At 36.7% G+C, this 12,196-nt stretch overlaps 1 protein-coding gene across 8 annotated transcripts; it reads left to right on the forward strand.

The window, feature by feature from the left end:
* The first annotated feature begins 894 nt into the window (after nucleotides 1-894).
* LOC122025719 (protein MEI2-like 4) lies at nucleotides 895-11,321 on the forward strand. 8 transcript variants are annotated; one of them, XM_042584574.1, is made up of 15 exons: nucleotides 895-1,224; nucleotides 1,306-1,501; nucleotides 3,680-4,019; nucleotides 4,225-4,646; nucleotides 4,755-4,913; nucleotides 6,471-6,587; nucleotides 6,681-6,829; nucleotides 7,128-7,219; nucleotides 7,342-7,779; nucleotides 8,061-8,715; nucleotides 8,807-8,903; nucleotides 8,997-9,065; nucleotides 9,306-9,485; nucleotides 10,712-10,917; nucleotides 10,998-11,321. In XM_042584574.1, the coding sequence occupies exons 3-14, from the start codon at nucleotides 3,830-3,832 to the stop codon at nucleotides 10,877-10,879; spliced, it is 2,736 nt and encodes a 911-aa protein (XP_042440508.1). In that variant the 5' UTR covers nucleotides 895-1,224; nucleotides 1,306-1,501; nucleotides 3,680-3,829; the 3' UTR covers nucleotides 10,880-10,917; nucleotides 10,998-11,321. The 8 variants fall into 8 exon arrangements, with proteins under 8 accessions (XP_042440508.1, XP_042440504.1, XP_042440506.1 ...); XM_042584570.1 differs by having other exon boundaries at nucleotides 896-1,224; nucleotides 6,681-6,832; XM_042584572.1 differs by having other exon boundaries at nucleotides 896-1,224; nucleotides 6,681-6,832; nucleotides 11,173-11,321.
* The last annotated feature ends 875 nt before the right edge of the window (nucleotides 11,322-12,196 follow it).

Consider the following 12,196-nt stretch of genomic DNA (forward strand, 5'->3'; position numbering starts at 1 on the left):
ATTTCTAAGACAAGCACCTTGCATGACTTTATAAAAATTCATTGTTGTTATAGCCACTCAAACATTTCAACAATATGATAAAAACTCTATTTGTTAAATGTATTCGTCAACGCACCATTCCCCCCTTCTATATGCTTGTTTGATATTAAGGTTCTCTTAGGAGAAAACTTTATAGACATAGACAAACTCAAAAATCTATTACTGCATCAGCGCTAAAGATCTATGATACACACACTCACTCACTCACTCACTCACTCACTCTCTCTCTCTCTCTCTCTCTCTCTCTCTCTCTCTCTCTCTATATATATATATATATATATATATATATATATATATATAAAAGATAAATATATATCAAACTTTATAAAATCAATAGAACTATTAAACACAATTTAGATTATCCTTTCTATCTTAATGCAAAGTTAGGAAAGTGCGATGGTAAACCACTCACTTATGTTGTTTTCATTAATTGCACTCAATTAATCGAGGCTTATCTTATCATCAAGCAAGCAATTAATCTGACTCGTCCGATCAAAATCAAAGACGAAGGAGTATCGCATATGGATCCCACACCATTTTACCAGTCGCTGTCCGGTTGCGACAGCAGATGGCGCAATCACCTTAGAGAAGCCAGCAGCTCTCCCCCTGAATACAGGAAACACGCCTGAAAACCCACAGGATAACGTGACGCGTGGAATTGCTGCGATAGCTCGTGGGCCCTGCTTTGACAAATCAAACAACCTTAACAGCCTTCGAACGAGGGTGGATCGGTAAATTTAAATAGGAGCGACGTGTCGATCTAACCCGCTTCCAGAGGGAGGCCCAAACGCGGAGACGACGCCGTGAGTGTAAATAACGGCGTGCCGTTTCCGCTCCCGTCTCCATCTCCGTGTCTTTTCTTCACCACCGTTCCCCTCTCTCTCTCTCTCGCTCGATCGCTCGTGTTAAATATCAAGTTTTCTCGCTGTCTCCCTTTCTTTTTCCGTTTCGTCTTCCTTCGCTGGCCGGAGAACCGGTAAGATCGCTGGGTAATTGTCTCTGCCGGATCCATTTGGAGATCTCGCCGGAGGCAACAGCTGAAAAGCTCTCGAATTCACGCGAAGTGACGAAAGGATCAGTATCTTATTCGCAGCTGCAGCTGGCCTTGGTATTTTAACTCACATTGGAAGGAGGGAAGCTTGGCATCGGAGGTGTCGGATGCTCGCGATTGGTATGGATGCCGAGGTGATTCCTTTGGAGATTCTGTCCGGTTGTAGCCTTCTCATCTTATACTGATCGCTGCTTTTGAATTCGTGTCGGACCTAGCTTTTGGTTGCCCATTTGCGTGGGTTCTTAGCGAGAGAGAAGGGATCGCGGGGCGATCTGGGGAGGAGCCGTCTTGCTGACTTGGGTTTCTCCTCGTTTCTGCTGGTTCTTAGATGGAATTTTGATGTTCGCCGCTGATCTGCTTGGTATTGGCTAGGATTGAGGCAAGACAAGAAGGTTCTCAGCTTGAATTGAGGTTGGTACGAATGTGGATTTCTCTCTTTCTTTCCGTTACTTTGATCCTCTTGTCTTTCTTCCTTTGGAGTTGCTTCTAGTGTTTTTCTGGGTTGGGTTTTGCCCCTTACATTTGTGTTGCTGCAACGATCTTGTGCATCGGTACTAAACTTTCTGTGTTGGTTTGAAATTTTCTTGCTGAAAAGTGATTTTTTTTCCTTTGTTTTTTCAAGTCATGAACGGAAGGTCCTTAATTTGCTAGAGACGAAGCGAGGATCCATTGGATTTGCCACTTACCCTTTTCCTCTTCTTTTCTTTTGTTAAAAAATATTCAGTGAAAATCGTAAATCTCGAGAATTTATGGAGATGGTGTCCCAACCGAGGCCACGGGCCATGGAGAAGTCAGGAGGAGGGCCATGTAAAGGAGTTTTGGGGCCCTAAATTTGAATTCAACTAGTGCTTGCTTGTTAGTTGCAAGTCTTTAAACATGGACTACGTGCAACCAAGTCCGTATCTCTTGCACCATGAGGCATCTTTCATGTTTTTCCCCCTTCTATTTTCATGAGCTTGCACGTTTTCACTTAAATATTTATGGTCATTAGCCTTCACTTTCACTGTTATTTATAATTTAGAAAATATTATTCATGAAATGTAAATTTAAAGAATTAATAGGATATGTGATAAAAAAAAAATTTATATAAAATATAAAATTTAGGAAAGTTGATGTCGATGTTCTTGGAATGCCTTTTGTCGTATAAATTCAGATTTAGGATAAATAAATAATACTCTCTCCAAGATAATAGAACATTATATTCCTTGAAGTTGTAATGTGAAACTACGATTCTTCCCGTGTCTGCTTCTAATTAGATATGGGCGTGTTAAGAAATTTGTCCCCCTAATTTCATTTTTGAACAACATTTTATATTTCTTCTGAACTTGCTTTTTATCTTCTATTGATTGCCGTGTAGTTGTTTGATCATCTAATATAACGAGGCAGAAGTATTCAGCCAATTATGTTATCAGTTTCTACTATGTGCATGACCAAATTCTATTATGTTATCAGTTTTATGTATGAAGCATTCTGCTATTCATTTGATGCCAAGTTACAAAATGTCTATTAATTAGTAATATGTCATGCCTCTGAGAACTAGGTAGAAGGCTTAAGTCACTCATGCCTCTGAATTTCCACCGTGTTAGTTTCTGCCTGACGGAACTGGGAATCAAACAGGAAAAGTGAATCACTGGGTTAAAGTAGTGGTATCAATGGGTCAAATTGCATATCGATAGAAAATCAACCTTACGAAACTAAATAAAAATCAGAAATCGGATATAGAAAATTAATAATCATAGCTACATATCTAATTTTTAGAATTTAAAAATGAATATTAATAAAAATTAGAAACATGTGGTTTTCAAATAATATATATGATAAATCATTGAATATTAATTTTAAACACCTAAAATTTTACAACTTTTACTAAGCAAGAAATTTTTATCAATTAAATGATGTTAATTTCCTTAACACATAAAGAATTTAGAAACACATTAGTCTCCTATGTATTAAAAAAAAAATTAATAAAAAGAAGACAAATGCACTATAATATTAGTTACTACACTATTCTTAAATTTTAAGGAAGAAAAATACATTAAAATTTAAAGGAAAGAATATTTATAACGTCTGTAATTTGTTCACTATGTCATTTCATTTCATTTTCTACATCTTTCTTCTTTCAAAATCCGAAAACAAATAGACAACTATTGAACTGGCCAGTCCGGTCTAGGTTTTCCCAGTTGGACTGGTCAGTCCGGTTCAGGTTTCATAACTATGGTTTCTGCTACTTGCAATACTAGTTTACCTGAGACTCCATTCAAGCGGAAGTCACTGAAAAGGTCTTTCTCCCAGCTGCTGACCATTTAAAAGTATATATCTTTTCCTCTACATTTCCAACATTCAGCATGAACATATGAAAGGTCTCCGCTGAATTTTTGGATGTTACGAAGCAGTACTCTGGAATATTTTCTTTTCTTTCTGATTGGCTAAGAATATATGGGTTGAGGTTGAACTTCCATTAGCTTTTGATTATATTATTTAAAATTGTTTGTGAATGCTTCAGAACCTGGACCGCATATTTTAATTTTTTGGCCTATCATCTATGTCATCTATGCTATTTGATTAAATTCCGACTGACTTTTTTCGCAGAGCCAAGGCGTCTAATGTCATCAGAGCAAGTCTATATCATCATCGCCGCTTGATGAACTGGATAGGATTGGAGCAGGGTCCATGTTTTCTGAATTTACAAGTTCCTACATTCTCAATGACTAGAAGACTGAATCTAATCCTGAGCATCATATGAAGGAACCACAAAGAATGGCCAGCATATCTGCTGGCTCAAGAGTTTCAGACCATGTTTCTAGATTGCAGCCTGATCTGTTGGCCTCATCTCCCGTCTTTGCTGAAGAAAGCCTAACGAACCTATGTGGATCTCATTATGAAAATGGACTGTTCTCAAGCTCTTTATCAGACATGTTCAATAGAAAATGTGTGTTTCCCTCCAATGCTTTACTTTTTGACACTTTATTTAGATAATGCTGCTATGTTGCTTGGATTATTTTTAGAATGAGTGCTAAGCCCTAGAAAGGAATACTTGTCGACAATCATAGTTCTACTTGAATCTCTTCAAGTTGCATTATTATTATTTTTTTCATTTTTTTTGTATTGATTCATTATAATCGTTCACATTCTAGCAGTGAGATTATCATCAAGCATCACTTCCTTGGGTCAATCATTTGAGTTGGGTCACTCAAACTTTGAAGAAGATGAGCCTTTTGAATCAATGGCTCAAATTGAAGCTAAAACAATTGGAAATCTTCTTCCTGATGATGATGAATTACTTTTTGGTGTTACTGATGATATTGGATATCTCGGCCAATACAACAACGGGAATGATGTTGATGATGATATTTTCTACAGTGGTGGTGGTATGGAACTAGAATCTGACAACAATATCAGTGGTACCAGAAGAACTGAACTTATCATGGGTGGAGATTCTGCTGGTCAACAGGGGGAGCCAAATGACACATTTTCTGGTGAACATCCCTCTCGAACTCTTTTTGTTAGAAATATTAACAACAGTGTTCTGGATGGTGAATTGAGGGCTCTGTTTGAGGTGCTTCTTTACTCAAATATTTCTTTGTTTTATTTTATTTTATTTTCCTGTGGTTCTTTCATGTCCATTGTTTTTGACTCCTAACTGTTATGTGCTTGACTTGCTCAGCAATATGTGGACATGCACACACTCTATACTGCTTGCAAACATCGTGGCTTTGTTACGATATCTTACTTTGACATCAGGGCAGCACAAGATGCAATACGAGCACTTCAAAATAAGCCATTGAATCATCAGAAGCTGGATATTCATTTCTCTATTCCAAAGGCAAATATTTGCTGCCTTCTCTGTTATTGTTTGAAATGAAATATTTGCTATGTATTACATATGATAAAAAGGTTACACATTAATGTTTAATGAGCAAGATATTGTTGGTAAATCTGAAATTTAATTTTATATCTAATGTTTAATTTTGAGTCCTTAACAAAGATAAGGTTATCAAGTATTTTAGGTGTTCTTTAGATTTTTTTCATGGATGTATAAGATGCAGGAATGGATTAACATCTCTTCATGAATTTTTCATATCGATGAATCTAGCATCATCAAGCTTGTGATTTTTTTTCTCTTCACAATGTTTCTGATACAAAATAGCAAATGCATTAAGGATTAAAAACCTACAGCCATGAGCTATTAGTTATCAGAAAGAATTCAAGTTGTTTTGGTGGATTTCATGCTAGTGATCTAAGGTGAGATCTTGTTTTCTCTACTTCTATCAAAACAAGAGAAACTTCTGATACTTCTTATGTTCTTTAGAAAAGGAAACTCTTGCATTCTTGCTCAAGAGGTCAGATGAATGGGCATGTTTTTGTGTCATGTTTGTATGCTCTTGCATGTTTTTTCCCAATAAATGATTCTGCAATCATATCACTACTGATGAGACTCACTGGTAAATGTTTTTTTATTTTCCCCTGGAATGCAATTTGCACTAGAAACTGAGGGCAGTCAACATTGTTGACTCCCTCCTATCAACATAACAGTACTCATTTGTCCTGTTGCTTTTGGAATATATCTAATCAATTCATTTGAGGATGGTCAAGGCTTGCTTTATGGTTCATGGGGAGACTGAAATATGAACAACAGACAATTGCTGAATCATATCTTTTTGGATCTTAGGGAGACCGAAATATGAACAGCAGACAACTGTTGAATCATATCTTTTCACTGATTGAATTCTCTAACATGACAGCAGCTTGAAAACTCTGGGTCAACCGACAAAATAGCAAGTATTAACAGCGTGGTTTAAGTGGTGGATGATAACTTGTATCATCCCTCATATCCTACTCTCAATATTTTGTAATATTGTGATATCAGAATTTCTATTCTCCAAAAAATACTGGCACCAGGTTCATGATAATGTGTGCTGCAAAGGTGCTTTCTGACAGTTGATAATGCCTGACTATGCCTCATTTTCTGTTTTTAGATGCTCAGACTGTTTGTATGCTCAGACTTTGTTGTCATTTTCTATTGTATACCTCTTGATCAGCAAATAGTGGTTTGTTACTTCGTTTGTCTCCTCCAATCTGATGTCAAAACAACTCATAGGGTCAATGAATAGGATCAGACCTAATCTTCTCCGAGTCTAAGCTAGAAGTGTTGCCACTTTGGCTTTGGTCTTTCCAACCCAGGGAGAATGGGGAACTTGTGACTTTGTTTATCTTCTCATTTCTAATGTGCTTTCTAAGAATGATGTGCAGCTGTTCTGCTGCATGAACTATATGTGTTTATTATAGAAGCTCTAATGGCCTTAAATTCTGCCATTGCCTTTGACTTCTTAATGCATAAAGATTGATTAGATTTCTCACGTAACATGAAATCTATTGATAGGACAATCCCTCAGAGAAAGACATAAATCAAGGTACACTTGTGGTGTTCAATCTCGATTCCTCTGTGACAAATGATGATCTTCATAAGAAATTCGGTATTTATGGTCAAATCAAAGAGGTGATGTTAAGATCTTGGTGTTGATAATATTTTTATAGTTGGTACTAAAGTTTTCTGTCCTTTTATTAATTTTTCCTCAATTTAACTTTGTAGATACATGAAATTCCCCATAAACATCACCAAAAGCTCATAGAATTTTATGATGTTCGGGCTGCTGAAGCTGCTCTTCATGCTCTAAATAGGAGTGACATTGCTGGCAAAAAAATTAAGCTTGAGCCCAGTTTCCCTGGTGTTGCAAAGCGGTGGTACTATTACAAATTCAGTTTTCTGCCATTTGACATGTTAAAATCTTACATCTGCATTTATTTAAACCACAATGTTTGGAAAGCACCACAGATTGAGTGCAAATTTAAAAAATGGGATGTTCTTTATATAAAATTTAGATAGCATGTAGTCCAGAAATATAAGATATATGTTAATGATATTTTAAGTTGCCTTGTCAAAGCTTTCATCTACGATCAACATACTAAACATGAGAATGATGCATAAGTTTCAATTTCTTTTAGCTTATTGTTGACAGATTCTTTTCTTAATTATCAGCTCGGTGCAGCAATTTTCTTCAGAGAAGAACCATGATATACTAAATGCTAGCTGGCAAGGAAGACTCGCTAACTCTCATGCTGGGTGCTTTGGTGAGTGTGTGCTGGTTTTTTGGGTTCTTTACTTTTTTAATTGACATGTAGCTAGTTGTGCCTCATATTTGTCAGGCATTTCTTTTGAACTACATAATTGATCCATTTTTCTATTTTCCTAGGGCAATCCTCTCTTGGATCAGTCACACCCAACAGACTTGAAAACAGAATTATCCAGGGTTTAAACTCAGCAGCTAAAGCACCAATTACCCCAATTGTGGAGGCCACACTCTATGACATGTCATCTAAAATTCCACAGCATTTATCTCCCACTGCAGGAATTGCCTCGGTTGGTAATCACACAAAACAAGGTGCCAATGTCGACTTCAGTCGTTCCTTGGGCCTGATGAATTTTGGACTTCAAGGCATGCATGGCCTCCATCCTCACTCCCTTCCTATTTATCAAAAGGGAATAGCTAGTTGCATTCCTTATGAATCAAATACTATGTCAGCCACGGGCGTTGGTGTCATCTCCAAACCTTTAGAAGGAATTGATAAACGACCACTTCAAATAGCAAGCTCTGGTAACTACAATGGTATTTTGTTGGATCAAAATAAAGGTAATAAATCAACCATAGTTCATGTGGACAGGTTAGAAGCTATTGGCATTAATAGATAGCCACACGTTTCTAGTTGAAACAACTTGCGGTCATAGTGGTATCTGCACCTTATTTTCAGTCACACTAAGTTACTGAATCTTAGATTTAGATGTATTTTGAACTTCTCAGTGGTTTTTCAGTTTCTGGTTGCTATTACCATCTTAAAAATTAACCCAGAAAGTTCAAGATCTCTTCCCCTTATTATTTGCTTGATGTTACCTAATATAATTGATTATTTACAGCTTTTGGTGTTTCTAATGGAAGCTGTCCTCTACATGGATGTCAGTATATTGGGAATAATACAAACGCATTCCAAAGTAAAACAACGGCTACCATGTCATGGTCAAATTCTCCGCCATTTATAGGCAGCATTCCTGCTCGTCAGTCATCTCATATTCATGGAATTTCTGGAGCACAACCTCAAATGTTAAACACAGTTTTTCCTTTACATCATCATGTTGGTTCAGCACCTGCTGTCAATCCATCACTTTGGGATAGGAGACTTGCCTATTCTGGGGATTCCATGGAACCACTTGTTTTTCATCCAGAATCTTTAGGAAATAAGGGCCTGGCATCAATTCCTCAATTGGAATCTCTACCACCTTCTTCCTGTAACTTCTTTCCTCATTCATGTGGGAACTGCTTCAACTCTTGTATATCTCATGCACCTATTGGGATATCTACATCACAGCAAATGAGTTTGATGTTCCATGGAAAAAATCCATTGGTCTCTATGCCAGGTTCATTTGATGTCCGTGCTGACCGTATCAGGAGCCGAACAAGTGACACAAATGCTGATCAGGGTGAGAATAAGAAGCAGTACGAACTAGATATTGAACAGATTATACGTGGTGAAGACCCCCGGACAACACTTATGATTAAAAACATTCCTAACAAGTATGATTTCTCTAAACCTATATGTGCCTTGACTATCTAAATGCAACGTATCCAATTGGTTGCCTTTTCTCTTTGTAAATCTTCTACTTAGTTTTTTATTTAGGTACACATCGAAGATGCTGTTGGCTGCTATTGATGAAAACCATCGAGGAACTTACGACTTCATTTATTTGCCAATTGATTTTAAGGTTATGACAGAAAATCTCTCTAAGTTCCTACTGATGTACATGCTAGTACCAATTATCAGAGAACTGAAGTACATTTTCTCTTCTACTTTTCAGAACAAATGCAATGTTGGTTATGCATTTATCAACATGATCAATCCAAAGCATATTATTCAATTCCATCAGGTAAGTTAATGGATTTAGGCCATTTTTTTTTAACAAAAATGAAGACATCATTTTCCATTCTTCCATTAAATATTAGTAATATTAATTATTAAATAACTATTCAATAATTTTCAAGATAAATCTGGCATCTCTTTTGTTAAATTTCTACTTAATTTTACCTTAGGACGTGTCTAGTTTGTTCTTCTGGAAAACTGTTCAACAATTGCACTTGAGACTGCTAAAATACTCAATCTTCTGCAGTCATTTAATGGTAAAAAGTGGGAGAAATTTAATAGTGAAAAGGTCGCATCACTTGCGTATGGTAGAATCCAAGGGAAATCGGCTCTTATTGCTCATTTCCAGAACTCAAGTCTCATGAACGAAGATAAACACTGCCGTCCTATACTTTTTCATACAGATGGTCCAAATGCTGGAGATCAGGTAAGGCATTGTGTGCTAATAATATTCATTGCTCAGACTTTTATTATTTTTATTTTTTTTTATACCAGGTATCCAGATCTCAGATTTATTTCTTGTGTTTGTTGCTTGTGGTTTATTGTGTAATTAATGTGGTGGTAACCCTAACCTCATCAGGAATTGCATTATTTTATTTCCTCAAGTGTTTTATTCTCTTTTCTTTAGGAGGATTAATATAGTTTCTATCTACATGGTAACCTTATATGTGGTGGAATCACTTTTGAGATAGGAGAACCAAAATTTTGATTAGGAGGTTATTAGCATAACTATGTGAGCACAACATTTATTGAACATATTTAGATTGTCTAAAATACTCTTGGTCATCTAAATTTTCATAAATAATTTCTGTTAAGATGATTCAAGGTAAGACTCCATACAATAGATTCTTCCTCAGGATCCCTTTAATTTCTATTAACATGATTCATTAAAATAAGATTCTAAGGTTTGGATCACAATCTTAACTACATCCTTGCTCTGATTCCACTTTATGTAAGTTGAAGATCCAAACCAGACCTTGACGTATTTTGACAAGGACACTATGTTCATATAGCCTGAGCTGCGTAGTTGCTTATGAGACCATGATCTTAAAATCATCATTTATTATATGATGGCAATTACTGTTGAGTTTCTCAGAATTTAGATGGCCTTACAATCATCCACTTGCCACACCCCAATTGAAATTTCCATACAGGATGCTTGTATGGCAGAGTTTCATACTCCAATAAAACATAAAATAAATGAGGGGGAAGGAATTGAAAATTACAGGTCAAATCAGTGTTTGTTTATTTGGGAATCTGGAAAAACAAGGGAACATTGAACATAGCTCCCCTCTTGCTTTTGTCATCATTTATCTCAATTCTTGAAGTACTGTTATTCATATTCATGTGTAGAAGTTTCAATTTCATGTAGGAGAGAATTGTAATGTGCTGCTACACCTTCATTGTAAACTACTCAAGCTTAATAGCAAACATATTAACCATTGCTCCTTGAGCGAGTCTATATATGAGGATATTTGATAATTGCTGCTCGATATGCTTATCTTTGTTTATATTTATTAGTGCTTAATATGGTTTCATCTACCTTTCACATTGTAATCCTTTTGAGTTCATCTTCAAGAGTGCACCATGCACCATTTTGGAGCATATCATTGGCACATCCCTAGCTCCTTAGTCATGTGTTTTATTTTCTAGGAGCCCTTCCCCGTTGGCACTAATACTAGATCAAAGTTAGGAAGATGGAGGATTAATAATGGTAGCGAAGAGAACCCTCAGGGATGCATGCTCACTTCAGCACATGAAGCTTCTTGTGAGAGAAGAGAACCCTCAGGTTTGCATCCTGGTTCGACTAAGGACTCTTGAGTGATCCAACCCATTTTAGCTGCCACTGCTGATTCCAGGTAAACATTAATCTATCTTTGTACACGTTTTTGACTTCCAATTTTCCTGGGTTATCTAAGTTGAAATCTCAATGAAAAAGGAGTTGGGACTTGGGAGGGCCTTTAGATTTTGGGTTGCCGTAAGAGGAAAAACAATGTGCAGAAACTTCAAAGGAGGGCACAAATAGGATTATTCTTGCGGTTTTGAAGGTCTTCTCTACATTTTCTCTTTCCCTTTTTTTTCACCTTTTTTCCCCTGCTTGCTTGCAAATGCAGTACCTGTTCAGATGCAAGGTTGGATGCTTTGTGTTATGACGCTGTGAGCGTTGCCAAGCTCCGTATGTCTGTTTATGATGTTATAGATGTCTACATCACATGACTTTTGAATGCCTGATCGCGTTAATGTATTTGTCTATTGTGATTTCCTTTTCTTTGTTATCAGTGTGTTTAAGATCGAGCTGGAGGAATCGGAGGTCAATTTATCATCTTTGCATAGGCTTTATCCTAATTAGGTGCATAGGTTGGACATGGAAAGAAATAATCTCTTATTTTATGAGAAATACATGAACCTGAATGTGAAATAATCTTTTAATACTCAAGAGCAAAGAACAACCCGTTATTACCAGCTACATGTCTGAACTGACTTTTCTCAATACTTTTAGCAGTTGATTTACACGTAGTAAAAATTGATACCATAAAATTGCACTCTTCCTAAATCATTGTACATGTCAAATGAGATAGATTTGCATAGTAGACTTTGACCCAATCGTTTTTTTTTTCTAGCCATTTTAAAGTATGATTATTTTTCCTCGCCATAAGTTACGACTTTTTGAAACTGTTGATACAAAATCAAATGGGCTCCGTCATCCTCGTCATCCCTACGTCGCTAAGTTAAATAGAAAATAGATGCGCGAGATTTCTATCTAAAATAAATGATGTGGTGATGAAAAGAGATTCATTAAAGATAGGGTAAAGTAGGAAATATCGATTGACGTGGAAGTTAAAGTTAAGGAAAGAGTCAAGGTTGACTGAGTGGACAAGTTACAGTTGAGCGGACGACATGTCCGAGCGAACGAGCAAATTCAAACGGATAACTCGAAGTTAACAGACAAACAGGTAGTACATCCCTAGTTGTCGTCCTTGTTGAGTGGGAGACATGTCCGTTCAGATGAGAGACAATCCTCCGACAACGAGAAAGCTAAGTGAAGGGAGAGTGCTCCGGGTAGCACAGTTAAGCGGGTGTGTCCCGGTTGAGCGGCCATCAGTTGACCTACAATAGAGCCCATCAGTATATCTCCTC

Source organism: Zingiber officinale, chromosome 9B (genome assembly GCF_018446385.1).
Source record: "Zingiber officinale cultivar Zhangliang chromosome 9B, Zo_v1.1, whole genome shotgun sequence".
Classification (NCBI taxonomy): domain Eukaryota; kingdom Viridiplantae; phylum Streptophyta; class Magnoliopsida; order Zingiberales; family Zingiberaceae; genus Zingiber; species Zingiber officinale.

Bases quoted from the DNA above. Each gene is read 5' to 3' on its own strand.
- LOC122025719 (XM_042584570.1), top strand. From the start codon at position 3,830: ATGAAGGAACCACAAAGAATGGCCAGCATATCTGCTGGCTCAAGAGTT. The intron at 8,716-8,806 runs GTATGATTTCTC...TCTTCTACTTAG, and splicing joins ATTAAAAACATTCCTAACAA to TTTTTTATTTAGGTACACAT. The intron at 9,486-10,711 runs GTAAGGCATTGT...TTTATTTTCTAG, and splicing joins GTCCAAATGCTGGAGATCAG to GAGCCCTTCCCCGTTGGCAC.